The 21,181-nt window shown below is 45.8% G+C and overlaps 1 protein-coding gene across 4 annotated transcripts in view; it reads left to right on the forward strand.

The window, feature by feature from the left end:
* LOC111966172 (leucine-rich repeat neuronal protein 1-like) overlaps window positions 1–20,334 on the forward strand; it is a 40,153-nt gene extending 19,819 nt beyond the window's left edge. For 3 of the 4 annotated variants that reach the window (XM_070444419.1, XM_070444416.1, XM_023990604.2), the window contains one exon: window positions 17,128–20,334. In XM_070444419.1, coding sequence (XP_070300520.1) covers window positions 17,417–19,555 — 2,139 coding nt within the window. In that variant the 5' untranslated portion in view covers window positions 17,128–17,416 and the 3' untranslated portion in view covers window positions 19,556–20,334. The other variant, XR_002877628.2, reaches the window with a different exon arrangement.
* Window positions 20,335–21,181: the final 847 nt, after the last annotated feature.

The raw sequence follows: 21,181 nt of genomic DNA on the forward strand, positions 1-21,181 counted from the left end.
TACGAATGACCATCAGCAGCATCAGAGCTTGGAGAAGCCCAGTTACCAGTTACCGTGACTAAACGGTCACATGGAATTTGACTGCGGTCATGACTCATGACTGCCGGTGTGGCGGCAAAACGGTCACCGAAACAGCCCTAGAGGTGACCTGTCATTATCAATCCCCCCCACACACACACGCACACGCATGAACACACACACTGTGGTAGCGTTCGGTCAGACCGGATACAACCCCCCCACAGAGCTGCCAGCCCTCCAGGAGCCTGGTGCCAGGTGTCTGAGTTTTATGGCCTCAGCGTGAAAACAGCGATTACCTCGCCTGTCTCCTCCAATTTAAGCGAAGAGAGAGGGAAGGAGCGAGGAAGAGAGATGAGGGGAGAGAGAGACAAAAAAAGAGAGACCAAAAAGTAGATTGCCTGATAGATGGCCGGATATAAAAGATGCAGTGTATGGACAGACCGATAGATACAGTTGAAGTCGGAAGTTTACATACACCTTAGCCAAATACATTTAAACTCAGTTTTTCACAATTCCTGACGTTTAATCCGAGTAAAATTTCCCTGTTTTAGGTCAGTTAGGATCTCCACTTTATTTTAAGAATGTGAAATGTCAGAACAATAGTAGAGAGAATGATTTATGTCAGCTTTTATTTCTTTCATCACATTCCCAATGGGCCAGAAGTTAACATACACTCAATTACTATTTGGTAGCATTGCCTTTAAATTGTTTAACTTGGGTCAAACGTTTTGGGTAGCCTTCCACAAGCTTCCCACAATATGTTGGGTGACTTTTGGCCCATTCCTCCTGACAGAGCTGGTGTAACTGAGTCAGGTTTGTAGGCCTCCTTGCTCGCACACGCTTTTTCAGTTCTGCCCACAAATTTTCTATACGATTGAGGTCAGGGCTTTCTGATCGCCACTCCAATACCCTGATTTTGTTGTCCTTAAGCCATTTTCCCACAACTTTGGAAGTATGCTTGGGGTCATTGTCCATTTGGTAGACCCATTTGTGACCAAGCTTTAACTTCCTGACTGATGTCTTGAGATGTTGCTTCAATATATCCACATAATTTTCCTCCCTCATGATGCCATCTATTTTGTGAAGTGCACTAGTCCCTCCTGCAGCAAAGCACCCCCACAACATGATGCTGCCACCCCCGTGCTTCACGGTTGGGATGGTGTTCTTCGGCTTGCAAGCCTCCCCCTTTTTCCTCCAAACATAACGATGGTCATTATAGCCAAACAGTTCTATTTTTGTTTCATCAGACGAGAGGACATTTCTCCAAAAAGTACAATCTTTGTCCCCAATATGCAGTTGCAAACCGTAGTCTGGCTTTTCGAGCAGTGTCGATATAGGACTCGTTTTACTGTGGATATAGATACTTTTGTAGCTGTTTCCTCCAGCATCTTCACAAAGTCCTTTGCTTGTTCTGGGATTGATTTGCACTCTTCGCACCAAAGTACGTTCATCTCTAGGAGACAGAACGCGTCTCCTTCCTGAGCAGTATGACAGCTACGTGGTCCCATGGTTTTTATACTTGGGTACTATTGTTTGTACAGATGAACGTGGTACCTTCAGGCATTTGGAAATTGCTCCCAAGGTTGAACCAGACTTGTGGAGGTCTACAAATAAAAATTCTGAGGTCTTGGCTGATTTCTTTTGATTTTCCTATGATGTCAAGCAAAGAGGCATTGAATTTGAAGGTAGGCCTTGAAATACATCCACAGGTACACCTCCAATTGACTCAAATGATGTCAATTAGCCTATCAGAAGCTTCTAAAGCCATGACATAATTTTCTGGAATTTTCAAAGCTGTTTAAAGGCACAGTCAACTTAGTGTATGTAAACATCTGGCCCACTGGAATTGTGATACAGTATAATAATCTGTCTGTAAGCAATTGTTTGAAAAATGACTTGTGTCATGCACAAAGTAGATGTCCTAACCAACTTGCCAAAACTATAGTTTGTTAACAAGAAATTTGTGGAGTGGTTGAAAAACAAGTTTTTTTAATGACTCCAGCCTAAGTGTATGTAAACTTCGTGTCACGATTCTCTAAAGTAGAACCCAGAAGCAGACCAGGACAAGGAGAGTAAGACGAAGGTGAGTATTTATTTACAAGTGTAAATGTAGTGATAGAAAAATCCAAGTAGCGGAGCGGGCAGCGGAGGTGAGTTGATGGAATTGAGTAAGCAGATCCAAGGAAGTAACTGAAGTCACCGACGACCAGGTAGGGATGGGATGAGTGTTCCGGGTGAATGACTGTAGACAGAAAAAACAGAGGTAAGTAAGACGTACAAAACAACAAAACAAACTCTATCAAACTGGAGGCTGATCCGCTGGCACAACATACTGTTCATGGCTAACGATCCAGCAGGGAATGGATGTCAGGTCAGAGCTTATGAAGTGGAGGGGTGATGATCAGGACCAGGTGTGCAGATAGCTGATGGGATACAGGTGCGGGTAATCAGAGATCTCCCAACTAGCTACGTCGCCCGGCAACCAGACAGGGTGCGTTCCAGGACACCGGAAAAACACTCCAGGACAGAACACAGGCAAAAACAGACTCAGGAAGCGGGATTCGTGACACTTCGGACTTCAACTGTAGGTGCATAGATAGATAGATGGGTAGGTAGATAGGTAGATGAATAGATGGTTAGATAGGTTGATGGATGGATAGAGGGGGAGAGATGACTTTCAGATCTCTATATTGTCCATTCCCAGGCCCTGAGCCTGGATATAAAGGATATAAAGCCCCGATGTTCCAGTTCAGTCACAGTATATGAATCACTGAGATGGCTCTCTGTATGCCCGGGGCATTTTACTTGAATAATGATATGGATCATCATGGCTATTGGAACAGTATCTAAGAGGTATGGGAGTTTCTCACGGTAACAGCCATAAAAATAGGATACTCACCAGATAATGGATACTCTAATGGACTTCACATCGTATATTGTATCCAGTATACAGTACTGAACCTTGTTTCTCCCACACTGACTAGAACTACGAATTGAGAATTTGTACTGGCAGATAGGCCTTTGATCAGGCGTTTGGTTATGGATATGTAGATTCCATGTTGTGATCATTGTTAAAATATGCAGACATGAAACACTGGGACTGACATTCTGTTATATTTTTTGTATTACTACATTTTTTTTTGTCAGTATAAATACCACACCTGCAATATGCTGAATCAAAGCTGTGAGTTCCTGTCAGTCACACATCCTTGTGCTCTGTGTTTCTGCCAGATTTGCGCTGAATGTAGATGAGAAATCACACATGAAAGAAAAGAGTGAAATCAAACAAAACCTGTTCTATGTTAATATTGAAACTCAGAGACATGGTTTTGATGTGTAAACACACAGACACACCATTTCAGGCCGTGCGGAGTGTGTTTTTGAGGATTAATGTGTTATTTTATGAGTATCTGACTTAGACTGGAGGCTGAGGAACACTGGGGTTTATTCTCAGTGTAGGGGCTGCAGGACCCAGAGAACACAGGACCAGGAGAGTTATGGAAGACTGATTATTCCTCCAGGTTGAAGAGATATATTGCCGTCCTCAGCTGTAATATCTTCACACACGCACACCCACTTGAATCCTGCCTGAACAGATACAAAGTGTTTCACCTTGCCTAAAAGGCTGGGATTTAATCATCCTTTTCCCCCAGTATTGAAAATAAATTAGCCTGGATAGAGATGGATTTGGTTTCATTTGTGAGAAAAATTCTGATATGCTCAAATGGATAGGAGTTACTAGGGCCTGCTCTGTGCTCATCACTGTCATATCTGTTTATGATAATTGTGGAAGGACCACCAGAGGGCAGGCTGGGCTCACGGATGGTAGCCCAACAAGGCATGGGAGACAAGGTAACCAGAGGCAATTAAGCACAGCTGACACTACTAATGAGATATTCTCCTTCCCCTATAAGAGAGAGTATGGAACCAGCAGAGGGGGGAACTATCTCTGGAAGATGGCCACCGAGACAGAGGAGCGATCTATGAAGAACCATTAAGACGGTGACAATGCCGTGACTTTTTGTTGTAGTTTAAAGACAATCATATTGTGTTCCTGTTTTGATCTGAAGAAGAAGATATGTTTTCTTTTTTCCTTTGGGAGATTTTCGTTGATTACATTGGAGTGTTTGTGTTGACCAAATGCCCTCAATATAGAACTATGTTCAATCAAGAAAACCTACTCCTGACTCGTTTGTTCCACCTTCCCACTTTAGAGTGACGCCCAATTAGTTGGTCTGCTCACATAATGCAGTGTTATTTTCCACTGTCACTGATTTGAATATCCCCAGGCAGGGCAGACAGAGAAGAGGCATAGTCATAGATCATGTGCAGATCATACTGTACATGGTAGTTCTTCCCCATCATACCTACATTGACCTGTCACCTGTTGAGAACACTAATCTCACAGCAGCACAGAGGATTTCACCACTACAGTGGAAATACCCTTATCACTGACAGCACCAAACTGATATAGGAAAAACATATTTCCCCCTTGACAGGCCTTACGATCCCATATTGACTGTTTAAATGGAGAGGAAGAATAAACTGCTGTGTTTCATTTGCATAATTGGGCCTCATAAATGTGTTGGGGAAAGGGGAGGCCGCAGCAGTGCCAGTGGCTCATCTGAAATAGATGTGAGGCGCTAGCACGGTGGCGGTGAAGGGCTCCTGAATGCTTCCTGTCCTCTGGGGCTAGACCTGTCAAACCAGCCCTGCCAGTACCAACACGCTGGCCTCAGCCCTGCCCGTCCACCCACATCCATCCCACCACCCTGGGCCCAGCCCGGTGCTGGCAAAGTCATAGCCTAGAGGTTCCAGGCCTCTAATTGATTTCTACCCACCTGTGTTGTCGGTGCTTTCCAGAGACATGTCTCGAAAATTGAGTCTCCCTTTAAAACGATGCCAAGCATTTTTCCTCTCTCTACCCGCCCTGGTTGTGTAAGTAATGTGCCCACAGTCAGATCAACGAGCACTGGCTGCTGCTGCCACACCAAAAGGATCTTCCTCTGTCACTGTGCCGGCCCGGTAGCATAGGCAGATATTCCCCTGGGAGAGAGTAACATGCAGGTAATCTCTGAAGAGACAGACACAGAATACTGTTCATCAGAGTGGCCGAGTTCATATCCACAATACACCTCTGATAGGAACAAATATACATATCAAATATGCATCATACATTTAGGCTACCACTCTCTAATCTACTAATATACATTCAGTGCCTTCAGAAAGTATTCATACCCCTTGACTTATTGCACATCTTGTTATGTTACAACTTGAATTCAAAATGGATTAATCCGATTTTTTTCTCAACCACCTACACACAATACCTAATAATGACAAAATGAAAACAAAACATTTGAGCAATTAAAAAAAAAATTACAATACAGAAATATCCCCACACCCCTGAGTCAATACTTTGTAGAATCACCTTTGGCAGCAATTACAGCTGTGAGTCTTTCTGGGTAAGTCTCTAAGAGCTTTCCACACCTGGAATGTGCAACATTTGCCATAATGTTTTCAAAATTGTTTAAGCTCTGTCAAATTGGTTGTCCATCATTGCTAGACAACCATTTACAGGTCTTGCCATTGTTAGGTGCCTCCTAAGAAGAGGTATGTGCAGGAGTCAGGAGCAGGAGAGCAAGGAATTCCAGTTGGCACAGTCGTTTATTATAAGTCCCAACACAACAACAACAGGTGGGGAAAATCACGAAACACACGGAGGAGAAACCTCTACTCCTAATACAGTACCAACGGTACAATGACTGTGAGGGAAAAAAAACCTGTTGCGCAAACACGCACCCCTAACAGAGCTAACACAGCAAAATAATCCCGCACAAAGACTAGCAGGCAGCGGAGGTTAATAAACCCACTGAAATTAACTAATCAGACACAGTTGATAACAAAAACAGACACAAATGAAAAGGAAAAATGGATCGGTGGCAGCTAGTAGGTCGGCAACGACGACCGCCGAGCACCGCCCGAACAGGGAGAGGAGCCACCTTCGGTGGAAGTCGTGACAGCCATAGATTTCCTATGAGATTTAAGTCAAAACTGTAACTCAGCCACTCAGGAACATGCAGTATCTTCTTGGTAAGCAACTCCAGTATAGATTTGGCCTTGTGTTTTAGGTTATTGTCCTGCTGAAAGATGAATTCATCTCCTAGTGTCTGGTGGAAAGCAGGATTTTGCCTGTACTTAGCTCCTTTCCATTTATTTTTTATCCTGAAAAACTCCCCAGTCCTTAACGATTACAAGCATACCCATAACGTGATGCAGCCACCACTATGCTTGAAAATATGGAGAGTGGTACTTTGTGGAGAGTGCCCCAAACATAACACTTTGTATTCAGGACAAAAAGTGAATTGCATTGCCACATGTTTTGCAGTGTTACTTTAGTGACTTGTTGCAAACAGGATGCATGTTTTGGAGTATTTGTATTCTGTACAGGCTTCCTTCTTTTTACTCGGTCTACTAGGTTAGTATTGTGGCATAACTACAATGTTGTTGTAGTTACTCCTATCACAGCCATCAAACTCTGAAACTGTTTTAAAGTCACCATTGGCCTCATGGTGAAATCCCTGAGCGATTTCTTCCTCTCCAACAACTGAGTTAGGAAGGATGCCTGTATCTTTGTAGTGACTGGGTGTATTGATACACCATTCAAAGTGTAATTAATAACTCCCCCATGCACAAAGGGATATTCAATGTCTGCTTTTTTTGCCCATCTACCAATAGGTGCCCGTCTTTGCGAGGCATTGGAAAACCTTCCTGGTCTTTGTGGTTGAATCTGTGTTTGAAATTCACTGCTCGGCAAAGGGACCTTACAGATAAGTGTATGTGTGGGGTACAGAGATGTGAGAGTCCTTCAAATATCATGTAAAAAAAATAGTCGATGCAACTTATTATGTTACTTGCTAAGCACATTTTTACTCCTGAACATATTTAGGCTTGCCATAACAAAATCAATACTTATTGACTCAAGACATTCCAGCCTTTCATTTTTTATTAATTTGTAAAAATTTCGAAAAACATAGTTACACTTTGACATTATGGGATATTGTGTGTAGGCGAGTGATAAAAAAATCTAAATGTAATCAATTTTACATTCAGGCTGTAACACAACAAATGTGTAAAAAGTCAAGGGGTGTGAATACTTTCTGAAGGCACTGGATACATTGATATGCATTACAATTCTGGACCATAATCTTATACATTTTCTGAACAACAAGACAGGTCTTCTGTACACAAATATAGTGAGCCATATGCACACAATGTGTATTCAATACAAATTCAATACAATGTGAACTCAGATTTTATAGGCTTATTGTTGGATGTGTAGTATGATTTATAACATACTCGTGTTCTTTCACCCTTCACTCACCCAGCTGTTTAAACAGCAGGACTAGTACATGTCACAGTTAATGTATGTAGTATGCTCCTTATTTGATATAAAAAGGAGGAGAATTAGGAGGACACCGATATGACTAATTACTTTACTGAAATCTCTGACTCACTTTCATTTTTTCTAGCTTTTGTTCATCAGAGGTAACCTGCCACCAACAGGCCAGAGCAGTCAGGTTGATTGACATTCTGACTGATTAACTTGAAAACTAAGTGTTTGCTTTTTTCACCTGTTTTTGGCTGAGTAAAAGCTCATTAAAAGACAGAAACTAACCTCTGCACAATAGCACAGCAACAATAATAATTTCACAGATGTATTCGACCCTGTTAGGCATATCAAATTAGTCCCCAAGAAGTCTGCAGGCTGGTGCTGTGTAGGCTGGGTGATATCTCCAGTCTAACCCTCTGCTGAGAAACTATACAGAATGTCAGGTATTTCAGTCCAAACATAGAACCAGACCTGGGCTCAAATACTATTTTAAATCTTTCAAATATTTTAAACATTTGCTGTTTGGGTGGGATTTTTACTTTTGGGACTTGTCTATTGTTTCCATTGAAACAGGCAAGGTCAATCAAACACAGCTAAAATATTCAAAATGATTTCAAATAGTATTTGAAACCAGGTCTGCACAAAACCTGATGTGCATGTATTTGACTTGCTCATAAATGTATTCTAACATACCGGTGTGACTGTTTATTTTCACTTTGTCAGCAGCAAACTAAATATATTACTCTCAGTTTCACAGAAATGTTGCGCTGTCAGTAGCCTGTTTAGCAGATATGAATTTGTTATTCATGCTGTTATTTAGGTTAAAACCCAGCTAGCACATTTGGTTCCTTGGAAGTTGTGGGAACTTATGTTTTTGGTTTCCTATGGTGTGGGAATGAAGCCATATATTTCCTGACCGGTAAAACGGAACGTTTTTTAAACCTCCTGAGAACAGACGTTAAAATTCCGCCTGGACACGCCATCATGAGGCCTCAAATAGTGACCCGAGTTACTTCCCTGACGACACAGACGGCTTCATCAACAACAACAGGTAATGTGTGTTACATGGAAAGTTGTATTAAAAAATACCCGGCTTGATAAACTACACTGAACAAAAAATATGAACGCAACATGTAAAGTGTTGTTTCATGAGCTGAAATAAAAGATCCCAGAAATGTTCCATATGCACAAAAAGCTTAATTCTCTCAAATTTGTGCATAAACTTGTTTACATCCCTGACAGGCATATCAAGAAGCAGATTAAACAGCATGTTCAGAACACAGGGGCACCTTATGCTGGGGACAATAAAAGGCCACTCTAAAATGTGCAGTTTTGTCACACAACACAATGCCACAGATGTCTCAAGATTTGAGGGAGCATGCAATTTGCATGCTGACAGCAGGAATGTCCACCAGAGCTGTTGCCGGAGAATTGAATGTTCATTTCTCTACCATACGCCTCCAACGTTGTTTTAGAGAATTTGGCAGTGCGTCCAACCAGCCTAATAACCGCAGCTCACGTATAACCACCCGAGCCCAGGACCTCCACATCCGGCTTCTTCAGCTGCGGGATCGTCTGAGACCAGCCACTCAGACAGCTGATGAAACTGTGGGGTTGACTTCAGTGGGCCAATGCTCATCTTCTATGGTCACTGGCACGCTGGAGAAGTGTGCTCTTCACGGATTAATCTCGGTTACAACTGTACCGGCCAGATGGCAGACAACGTGTATGGCATCGTGTGGACGAGCGGTTTTCTGATGTCAACGTTGTGAACAGAGTGCCCCATGGTGGTGGTGGGGTTATGGTATGGGCAGGCATAAGCTACGGACARTGAACACAATTGCATTTTATCGATGGCAATTTGAATGCACAGAGATACCGTGACGAGATCCCAAAGCCCATTGTCGTTCCAGTCATCCACCACCATCACCTCATGTTTCAGCATGATAATGCACAGCCCCATGTCGCAAGGATCTGTACACCATTCCTAGAAGCTGAAAATGTCCCAGTTCTTCCATGGCCTGCATATTTACCAAACATGTCACCCATTGAGTGTGTTTGGGATGTTCTGGATTGACGTATACAACAGCGTGTTCCAGTTCTCGTCAATATCCAGCAACTTCGTACAGCCATTAAAGAGGAGTGTGACAACATTCCACAGGCCACAATTTACAGCCTGATCAACTCTATACGAAGGAGATGTGTCGCGTTGCATTAGGCAAATGGTGATCACACCAGATACTGACTGGTTTTCTGATCCACCCCCCCTACTTTTTTTTAAGGTATCTGTGACCAACAGATGCATATCTATATTCCCAGTCATGTGAAATCCATAGATTAGGGCCTAATTTATTTATTTAAATTGACTGATTTCCTTAAATGAACTGTAACTCAGTAAAATCTTTGAAATTGTTGCATGTTGTGTTTATATTTTTGTTCAGTACAGTAGGCTAATTCCCCAGCCAAGCAGATACAACTGGTAGTCGTTTTTGTTGTGAAGTGCATTAGCAAAAAGCTTGGTCCTTTCTTTAGAACAAAATGCAATTTACCACTTGACTGTCTATTATATCACCCTGTCACAGGCCCTCCCAGTCAACACCACCTCATAAGATGGCCTGCTGCAGTTGTCCAGTTTGCAGCCGAACATGCATCATAGAGAAGACCAGCAAGAGAGCCCTCATCAGCATCATGCAGACATGCCCTTGCTGTGAGCATCACTATGAATGGAACAGTCAGTCACATGTTGGCAAGTATCCGGCCAGCAACCTTCACCTGTCAGCGGCAACGGCTTTCCCCAGCTCATCATTTGTACAAATACAGAAGGTAGCCCACTTCATTACTTTTATACATTTTATAACCCAATTATGAAACCTAATTGATATAAACTGACATTATTTGTTGCTTATTTTCTACTTCTTAAATGCATGTAGTGTCCAGAGCATAACCTAGCCTGGTGGAACCAGCCTGATCGGTGCGTTCACCATTCTATTTGAATTCACATATTATGATATCTGAAGTGAAATAGAAAGGTGAATGCAGCAATCAGGTTGGTTCCACCAGGCTATTCATAACCACCATTGATAATGTAATCAATGTTCTGTGTGTGTGTGTGTGTGTGTTTTGTGTGTGACCGACCAGTATCTTTGATGAGGGGCCAGGAGCTGATGATCTACTCTCCCATGCCTGACGACCATCATTGGGGCTCTGGCAAAGACCTCACCTCCAGCCTCACCTCTTACCTGCTCACCAATGGTCGTCGATGGGGAGACCAGAATTAGGTAGGTTTAGTCTGACCTGTTCAAACTTCAACATAGTATATTTTTGTTTGTCAGATATCACCTATGCTAACTGCCATTGGTAGTAGAACAGGGACTGTACTGTGTATGTGTTCACAGATGCATCTATGGAGCCAGCACTGGAGTCCTGCCCAAATGACAGGCTTGATACTGACGTCTCTTAATGGAGAGAGACCTGGTGCTCAACACATCCACAACATTACAGCAGAAATGTCCAGTATTTGTAACACACTTTTCATTCCATGTGTCAATGATTAACTCTGCCTATTTCTACAGATGGAGAGGACTGTATATGTTTTTGCAGATGCCAGTCTTGGTTGTTTGATGGGGAGGACCATAATTGGGTAGGTTTTATCTGACCTGTTCAAACTTCAACATATGACCTGTTTGTATGTTAGATATTACCTCTCCTAACTGCCATTGGTATTATAACAGTGACTATATGTGTATGTGTTCACAGAAACACATATGGAGCCAGCATGTGGAGACTTGCAAGATGATTTGATGAAGTCCACGCTGACAGACGGGCTTGATACTGATGGCTCTGAATGGCGAGAGACCTGGCACTCGGCATAAATGTTTAACTTGTCACAACATTTACTTGTATTGTCTTTTTTAATTATTGAATGGTATCAGTCAATATGGGGAGGGAGAAACCCTGTGTATTCTGCACCAAAATCAGGAAAATCCTGTTGTATACGGAACACAACATTGGAAGGTATGACCACTCTGACATGTTTGCCAAGGTAGCCCCATTACCACCAGACAACATGTTGATTGGCACTGTATCTGTATCGGCTGGGCATGACAAGGAAAGGTGAAAGGTGCGCATTGTTATATTAGCAGAACATTGCTTCTATGGTATGATGTAAGTGGTTGTTTATTCAACACGGACCTGTTGCTACATTTGAAAGTTAGCAAAACACTTAGTTTAGAATATCTACATAAATTCAGCCATTGCATTCTTTTCATATTACTCTGTAGGCTACTGACCTATTCAAAGCTTCCTCCGTCATCTCACCATACATCTCTGCCTGTAGTTATTGAAGTCAACCTGCAGGAGGTTTGTTTGTTATGATTGAGTGGAGGGAAACAGCTGCCGGAAAGGTCTGACAGATAGGTGTGTCTTGGTGATGGCAAGGACACACCCCCAAGAAACACAGACATCAAACCACACCCCCAAGCCAACTCACATTTGGCTTCTGTCATGGCCGCCAGCATTTCTTGAGAAGCAATCCAAGAAATGAGGCCAAATCAGCAGGTGCAGTTACCCTTTAAATACCCAGTACAACACCCCATGGCAAAATGGATAGAATTTCAGGAAATTACCTTCCAGACCAGAGTCCGGAATATAAATATACATTCAGTGGACAGTTTATTAGGTACACCACCCAGTTCACGAAAATGGTTCACTCCTACAGACAGTGAGTCACGTGGCTGTGGCTTGCTATATAAAGCAGGCAGAGAGGCATCAAGGCATTCAGTTACTGTTCAATTGAATGTTAGATTGGGCAAAACAAGTGACCTAAGCGACTTTGAGCGTGGCATGATCGTCGGTGCCTGCCAGGCACGCTGGTTCCAGTACCTCAGAAATGGCCGGCCTCCGTGGCTTTTCACGCACAATAGGGTGTAGGGTTTACCGAAAATGGTTTGACAAACACAAAACATCCAGTCAGTGGTAGGGTGAAAACATTTAGTTGATGAGAGGTCGAAGGAGAATGGCAAAAATCATGCAAGCTAACAGACGGGACGCAAACAGGCAAATAACGGCTCTGTATAACAGTGGTATGCAGAACGGCATCTCGCAATGCACAACTCGTCGGTCCTTGTAAAGGATGGGTTATTATAGCAGACGACTACAACGGGTTCCTCTTCTATCAGCTAAAAACAAGAAGTTGATCCTGTGGGCACGTGATCACCAACTCTGGACAATTAAGGAGTGGAAAAACAAAGCCTGGTCCGATGAAATCCGGTTCCTGTTTCGTAATGCTGTAGGCAGTGTCAGGATTTGGCTTAAGAGTCCATGGCCCCATCCTGCCTGGTGTAAACGGTACAGGCTGGTGGCGGTGGTGTAATGGTGTGGGGAAGGTTTTCCTGGCACACGTTGGGTTCCTTGAGTATATACATAGTGTTCAATGACTATGTACATAGGGCAGCAGTCTAATAGGCTGATCACAACGCCCGCGTCGCGTGCGCGAGCGTTGCAAAATAAATGTAGAAATCTATGTTATTCAATTATTGCACCCACACTGCTCGCGCGCGTCAACGAGCGTCTGCGTTGCCAAGTGCTAAAATAGAACTCCTTTCTATTTCTGACGCAGATCACGCTGCAAGTCCTGCCTCTCCCATCTCCTCATTGGTTTATAGAAGCAGGTACCCACGTGCCATCTCCTCATTGGTTATACCTACGTGGGTGATTGAAAAACGAACTGTGTTGCCGGTCAGTGTACTATGAAAGTTTAGATGCCAATCACCATTTAAGTTCAAAGATGAAAAAGCCTGGGAGGAGGAGATGACTAGAAACGATTCGGTTGACCGTTTTATGTGTGGATTAATTGTCGGAGTAGGGGACCTTGTGCATTTCAGGTAAAATAACAAATCAATGTTTATATCCCAGGACAAATTTGCTAAGCAACAGCAAGCTAGCTAAATAGGACAAATTAGCTAGCAAGTGCAAGCTAACTAGCTAAATTGCCATACATGTTTAATGCTTTTCGACCTGTACCCAAATGAATGTAATTGGTTCAGAGTTTGTTTTGATATTTGAACCTGCGTGTCGTGATCGCATTTGGTGTAGGGGGACAAAATAAATGTATGCAAGAGACGCACGTGCGCAGCCGGTTTGGGTTCCGTGTAAGGTTCAGAGTACYKGGCGGAGGCCGGCTAGTGATGACTGTTTTAACAGTCAAATCTGTTCTATGTGTGTTATTTATATGCTTGCCGTGCTTATGTTAAATTTTTGCAKCTTTTTCTTTCGGTTTTGTACACCAGCTTCAAACAGCTGAAAATGCTACATTTTTGGTTATGAAAAATATATTTCACAGTGGTTTAGATGGTACAAGGATTCTCTACACTATACTTGCTGGTTGTCACAAACTGAAATTAGGAGAACTATTAGAATTTTAGCAACCAGGAAATGGTGGAGCAATTTTTGCATAGTGCATCTTTAAAAAGATAATAGAAAGAGTTTTGTTGATGCTGAGAATGGTATATGTTTTTAAATAACATTCTCTGAACATAACTGAAGTTYTCTTGTGGTTTTTATGGAATATTTTCTTAACGTCAAATTTGAGAACATGACTTTAAATAGAACCATGAGGAAACGTTATGCTGAAATAATACAATTCCCACAGTGTTACGATTTTCTTCCTGGGGTGAAAGAGAGGACCAAAATGCAGCGTAGCCAGTGCTCAACATGTTTAATATAACAACAAGTGAACACTACAAACAACAAACAAAATAACAAACCGTGAAAACCGAGACAGTCCTATCTGGTGAGAACAAACACAGACAGGAACAAACACCTCAAAATCCCAACACAAAACAGCCTCCTATATATGATTCTCAATCAGGGACAACGATTACCATCTGCCTCTGATTGAGAACCATATTAGGCTGGACATAGAAACAGACAAACTAGACACACAACATAGAATTCCCACCCAGCTCACGTCCTGACCAACACTAAACAAGCAAAACACATAATACTCTGGTCAGGACGTTACAGTACCCCCTCCTGAGGTGCGGACTCCGAACGCACCCCTACAACTCAAGAGGAGGGTCTGGGTGGGCATCTGTCCGCGGTGGCGCTCCGGCGGTGGACGAGGAACACATCCACCACTGTCTTTGTCCCCTCAGCGTCCTTTGAGTGGCGACCCTCGCCCACGACCTTGGCTAAGAATCCTCCCAAGCCCCCACATGATTTTGGAGGTAGCTCAGGACAGAGAGGTAGCTCAGGACAGAGTGGACTCCGACTGTGCAGCTCCGGACTGTGAGACTGAGTGCAGCTATGCTGAGTGGCAGCTCATGACTGTGGCAGCTCATGACTGTAGGCAGCTCATGACTGTAGGGCAGCTCATGACTGTAGGAGCCGGTATGATGTAGGGCAGCTCATGACTGTAGGGCAGCTCATGACTGGCTGACGGCTCTGGACGCTCATGGTGACTGACGGCTCCGGCAGATCCTGTCTGGTTGGGGCTCTGGCAGATCTGTCTGGTTGGCGGCTCTGGCAGATCCTGTCTGGTTGGTGGCCCTGGAGATCCTGTCTGGTTGGTGGCCTGGCAGATCCTGTCTGGTTGGTGGCCTGGCAGATCCTGACTGACGAATGGTTCTGACGGCTCGGAACAGACGGGCGCTCTAACGGCTCGGGACAGACGGATGGCTCAGACGGCGCTGGGAGACGGGCAGTTCAGGCGCCGCTGGGCAGACGGGCAGTTCAGGCGCCGTGGCAGACGGCAGACTCTGGCGGCTGAGACGCACTATAGGCCTGATGCGTGGTGCCGGAACTGGATGTACGGGCTGAGGGCACGCACCTCAGGGCGAGTGCGGGGACAGGAACAGGGACACTGGACTCTCGAGGAGCATACAGGCCTGATGCGTGGTGCGGACTGGATGTCGGGCTGAGGGCACGCACTCTAGGCGAGTGCGGGGAGAAGGAACAGTGCGTACAGGGCTCTGGAGACACACAGGAGGCTTGATGCGTGGTGCGGAACTGGAGGCATTGGATGGAGACACGCACCACAGGGAGAGTGCGTGGAGGAGGAACAGGGCTCTGGAGACGCACTGGAAGCCTGGTGCGTGGTGTAGGCACTGGTGGTACTGGGCTGGGCGGTGAAGGAGGACACGCGCTCTTGAGCACCGAGCCTCCCCAACCTTACCAGGTGAATGGTCCCCGTACCTGCGTGCGGCGAGGTGGATAGCCCGCACTGGGCTATGCAGGCGAACCGGGGACACACCTGTAAGGCTGGTGCCATGCACGCCGGGCGAGGAGAGTACTGGAGGCCAGATATGTTGGGCGGCTTATGGCACCCGGCTCGATGCCCAACCTAGCCCTCCCAGTGCGCAAGGTGGAATAGCCGCACTGGCTAAGTACGCATACTGGGACACCGTGCGCTCCACCGCATAACACGGTGTCTGACCAGTACGACGCCCTCTCACTCCACGGTAAGCCGGGGAGTTGGCTCGGTTTCCAACCCGGCTTCGCCACCCTCCCTTTAGTTCCCCCCAAGAAATTTTTGTGTGAGCCTCTCGGGCTTCCGTGCTAGTCGCGTACCCTCATACCATCCGGTTCCTCTCTCCGGTTGCCTTTGCTCTCCTCGCTGCCTCCAGCTGTTCCCATGGGGCGATCCTTTCCAGCCAGGATCTCCTCCCATTGTGAGCAACCCTTGCCGTTTAAGACCTCTTCCCATGTCCATTCCTCTGTCTGTCTCTGCTGCCCGTTGCCACGCTGCTTGGTCCTGGTTTGGTGGGTGTTTCTGTTACGATTTTCTTCCTGGGGTGAAAGAGAGGACAAATGCAGCGTAGCCAGTGCTCAACATTGTTAATATAATAACAAGTGAACACTACAAACAACAAACAAAATAACAAACCGTGAAAACCGAGACAGTCCTATCTGGTGCAGAACAAACACAGAGACAGGAAACAAACACCCACAAAATCCCAACACAAAGCTACTATTATATGATTCTCAATCAGGGACAACGATTACCATCTGCCTCTGATTGAGAACCATATTAGGCTGGACATAGAAACAGACAAACTAGACACACAACATAGAATTCCCACCCAGCTCACGTCCTGACCAACACTAAACAAGCAAAACACATAATAACTCTGGTCAGGACGTTACACACAGAAGAACATTGTTTCTTAATGTTTTTTTTTTAGAACATTCCCAATGTCAAACCAGTTGGCGAACGTTCCTGGAACATAACCTACATTTATTTTAAATGTAACCATGTTTGAACTTTTAAGAAACGTTCTGTTAAAGTAATGAAATTCCAAGAAAATAAAGTTTTTTGAAAAGTACCTAAATGGGCTAAGGATGTTCCAAAGCCAAGCAACTATCTTGTACCATTCCCAGAAAGTTGTGGGAAGATTGTATGCAAAATAACCATAGAACAACCGCGCTCTCACCAAGATGTAAGAGGTTCTCAGAATGTTATGTGCTAGCTGGGAAGCCTTGTCAGTATCAGCTGTGTTAAATTAAATGCAAATCACTGTCTGATATGTTTTATGGCTTTTATCTCTCACCGGGAACTCTCAATCCCTCTCCGCCCCCTCTATCTCGCAGTTTCCCTCTCCCTCTCTATATCTATTCTTTATCTAAATCACCATCTGTTTCTGGGATGATAATGGAACAATGTAATGCATTCACCATTGTTGCAGACTTCTAATACCTCTCCTGGTTTCTGTGTGTTGCAGACTTATTCAGCTGAATTGTGAGAAGAGAGAAAAACACGTGAGTGGAGGAAGAGGACAACCCTGAACATCCCCTGGCCCCCTTCTGAAACGCACACACACTCGCAATCATCGCGGACTGCTCGCACTCTCACACTAACTGTGGATGGACCGCAGCTCTAGAAAAAAAACACTACAAGCCTGAAAAGGGAGGACACTGATGCCCATGACCCCACACCTATCCTCCAGTCTGTCCTCAGGAACCCTGCCTCTCCTCTAAGTTCAGTGTGACCAGACAGAGAGAGCAGACAACATGGCTCCAAGCCCCCTCCTCTGGCCCCCGCTGGGATGGCTGTGTGTGGGGCTGCTTTTGCCCCTGGTGCGGGGCGGGGAGTGCCCGCGGCTGTGTGTGTGTGAGGTGCGCCCCTGGTTCACCCCCCAGTCCACCTACAGGGAGGCGGCCACGGTGGACTGCAACGACCTGCGGCTGACACACATCCCCTCTAACCTGTCTTCTGACACCCAGGTGCTGCTGCTCCAGAGCAACTCCATCGCCCACACCAGCGGGGAGCTAGAAGCCCTGTTCAACCTGACGGAGCTGGACCTGTCCCAGAACAACTTCAGCACAATGGAGGCTGTGGGCCTGGCCAACATGAACCAGCTTACCACCCTTCACCTGGAGGAGAACCAGATTAGCCAGCTTCCTGACCACTGCCTGCAGGACCTCAGCAACTTACAGGAGCTCTACATCAACCACAACCAGATCAGCACCATCGCCCCTGGGGCGTTCTCCGGTCTGCATAGCCTGCTGCGCCTCCACCTCAACTCCAACAGGCTCCGGGTTATCGACAACCGCTGGTTCGAGGCAACGCCCAACCTGGAGATCCTGATGATCGGAGAGAACCCTCTCATTGGCATCCTGGACATGAACTTCAAGCCCCTGGGGAGCCTGAGGAGCCTGGTCCTGGCCTGCATGGACCTCACTGACATTCCTGGGAATGCTCTGGTGGGCCTGGATAACCTGGAGAGCCTATCCTTCTACGACAACAAGCTGGTCCGGGTGCCCCAGCTGGCCCTGCAGAAAGTGCCCAACCTGAAGTTCCTGGACCTGAACAAGAACCCAGTGCACAAGATCCATGAGGGAGACTTCAGGAACATGCTGCGTCTGAAGGAGCTTGGTATCAACAACATGGCTGACCTGGTATCCATCGACCGTTACGCCCTGGACAACCTGCCTGAGCTGACCAAGCTGGAGGCCACTAACAACCCCAAGCTGTCCTACGTGCACCGGACGGCCTTCAGGGACGTGTCCTCCCTGGAGAGCCTGATGCTAAACAACAATGCCCTCAACTCTGTCTACCAGCACACCGTGGAGGCGCTGCCCAACCTCCGCGAGATCAGCCTGCACAGCAACCCACTGCGCTGCGACTGTGTCATCCAGTGGATGAGCTCCAACAGGACCAGCGTGCGCTTCATGGAGCCCCTGGCTATGCTGTGTACCTCGCCGCCCGAGCTCCGGGGCCAGCGAGTCAGAGAGGTGAAGCTGCAGGACTCCCCAGAGCAGTGCCTGCCCTTCATCTCCCACGACACCTTCCCCAGCCACCTGAGCCTTGAGCTGGGCATGAGTGTCAGCCTGGACTGCAGGGCTATGGCTGAGCCTGAGCCAGAGATATACTGGGTGTCTCCTATGGGGAGCAAGATAACGGTGGACACGGTGTCGGAGCGTTACCACCTGAGCAGTGAGGGCACCCTGCGACTGTCCCACGTCCAGGTGGAGGACTCAGGTCGCTACACCTGCGTAGCCCAGAACACAGAGGGCGCCGACACACGCGTCACCACCATCCGCGTCAATGGCACCCTGGTGGACAGCGCCGAGGTGATGAAGATCTACGTCAAGCAGACCGAGTCCCACTCCATTCTGGTCTCCTGGAAGATCAACTCCAACGTCATGACCTCCAACCTCAAGTGGGCATCGGCCACCATGAAGATTGACAACCCCCACATCACCTACACTGCACGCGTGCCCGTCGACGTGCACGAGTACAACCTGACCCACCTGCAGCCGGCCACCGAGTACGAGGTGTGCCTCACTGTGTCCAACATTCACCTGCAGACCCACAAGTCGTGCGTCAACGTGACCACGCGCAGCGTCACCTTCACCCTGGACGTGTTGGACCAGAGACCTAGCGCCGCCCTGCTAGCCGTCATGGCCACCATGCTGGCCTTCCTCAGCCTGGCTACTGTGGGGGTGTACGTGGCCCGGCGCTGGAAGAGGAAGAACTACCACCACTCCCTGAAGAAGTACATGCAGAAGACCTCCTCCATCCCCCTCAATGAGCTCTACCCGCCCCTCATCAACCTATGGGAGGCAGACAGTGAGAAGGACAAGGAGGGCGGTACAGAGAGCAAGCCCTCCCCCGTGGACACCACACGCAGCTACTACATGTGGTGAAGCGGGCCTGGCACAGGCCACCCCTCCACCAGCACACACAGACACACTTTTGCCATTTTGGTGCAAAAGTCGTATAAAAGTCATAAAACATTTTTTTTTGTATTTTTCAGCTTTGCTAACACATGGCAGAGTGATAAAGGACAGGATTTTTATTAGTATAGCGTATGCCCTTTGTTTGACTCTCTCTTTTTCTCTTTTATCGTTTGGACTAGTCCAAGATGGCAGCTGTGTCTAGCTTCCGGATTGTCTTAGTTGCTGCATTTTATTTCTGTGATGCGTTTTTGAAGGACAGCTTTTTGTCTTGTTGATGCAGCAGCAGGTACTATTAGTCGAGGTAAAGGTTCCTCTGGCAATGTTGTTAGGGATTGCACTGCTCATTCTCTCTTTTTGTAAAACAGGTGATCTGTTGTGCACTGAGTTGTAAAGGAGTTTGTATGGACTTCAATTAAAGCTGACTAAGGGGATTAGACTTCGTATACTGTCTACTGAATAACTCTAGCGATTGTACGGTAATGTTGTATCAACTATCATTTTAAACTCTTTTTTGGAATTAGTTTGCTGATAAATGTGCTGTAAAGCTAGAAATGTGAATGTTTGATAACATAACTAGGTACAGTAGAAGCTTTTTTATTTACTCTGAATTATTTATTTCTTATTTGCTCAAATCTGTTGCTGACCACTAACTTTTGTTGTGATTTTAACATGCAAAATGTTGTATATGAGGAAGAAGTTTAAATAAATAACATGTTTGTTTGTTTTATATAAATGTCTCTCAATCAGTTGTTKCATATTTATTTCAACTGTTATAGTAATTTCTCAGTAGAAATTATATTGTGCAGCCCATGACCTGTTACTATACCTCTGTTTGACCTCTGATCACTTGGCTCTGGTTATTTTTCCGTGAGGACATGGTTCCACTTCACCTCCAATGTGCTTCAGCAGAATATTAGCAGTATCTTAGCATGGAGCTCACGGCTCAGACTCAMACTGTGCAGCAGAGCCCACTCCCCTGAGTCTAATCAGCCGTACAGAGCGCACTGTCAGCTTAACCCCCCTCTCAGTCTGCTCTACGTGTGTGTGCGTGAGTGAGTGCATGTGTGCACACTATATCAGAGTGAGAGAGAATAAACATGTTATTCCACTATATTACCCCATTACACATCATCAATCAGTGTTTCACTAGTGAAGGAACTGGGCTAATATCATACAACATGCCACCTTCACTCCACTACTGTTCCCTCCTGGTCTGACTAAATCACTCCTCTCACAACGCCCACATTATGAACATGCTGAGAGAAACAGCTATTAATATGCCAGGGGAGATCTCAGAGAGAATAGTAGTTTACCTGTAGAGAGGATGTGAGGGGGAGGTGAGGAAGGGTCTGAAGATGGATATGATCAGATTGAGGGTAGCAGGAGGTTGTAGATGTGGTGGGTTGTTGATGTAGGCCTGTGTCCTGTGTACTATGCACTAGTGGCACACCATCAATCCCCTTCTGTCTGTTTATAGGTGTCTTATTGCTCTGTGAGTTTCATACAAGCAGTAGATGAGGAGGCAATGTGTTAAGCGAGGGGTCATTACTTGACGGTGCAAGAAGAATAGCCAACACTGCTCTGATCTAAATG

Source organism: Salvelinus sp. IW2-2015, linkage group LG1 (assembly GCF_002910315.2).
Source record: "Salvelinus sp. IW2-2015 linkage group LG1, ASM291031v2, whole genome shotgun sequence".
In the NCBI taxonomy this organism is placed as follows: domain Eukaryota; kingdom Metazoa; phylum Chordata; class Actinopteri; order Salmoniformes; family Salmonidae; genus Salvelinus; species Salvelinus sp. IW2-2015.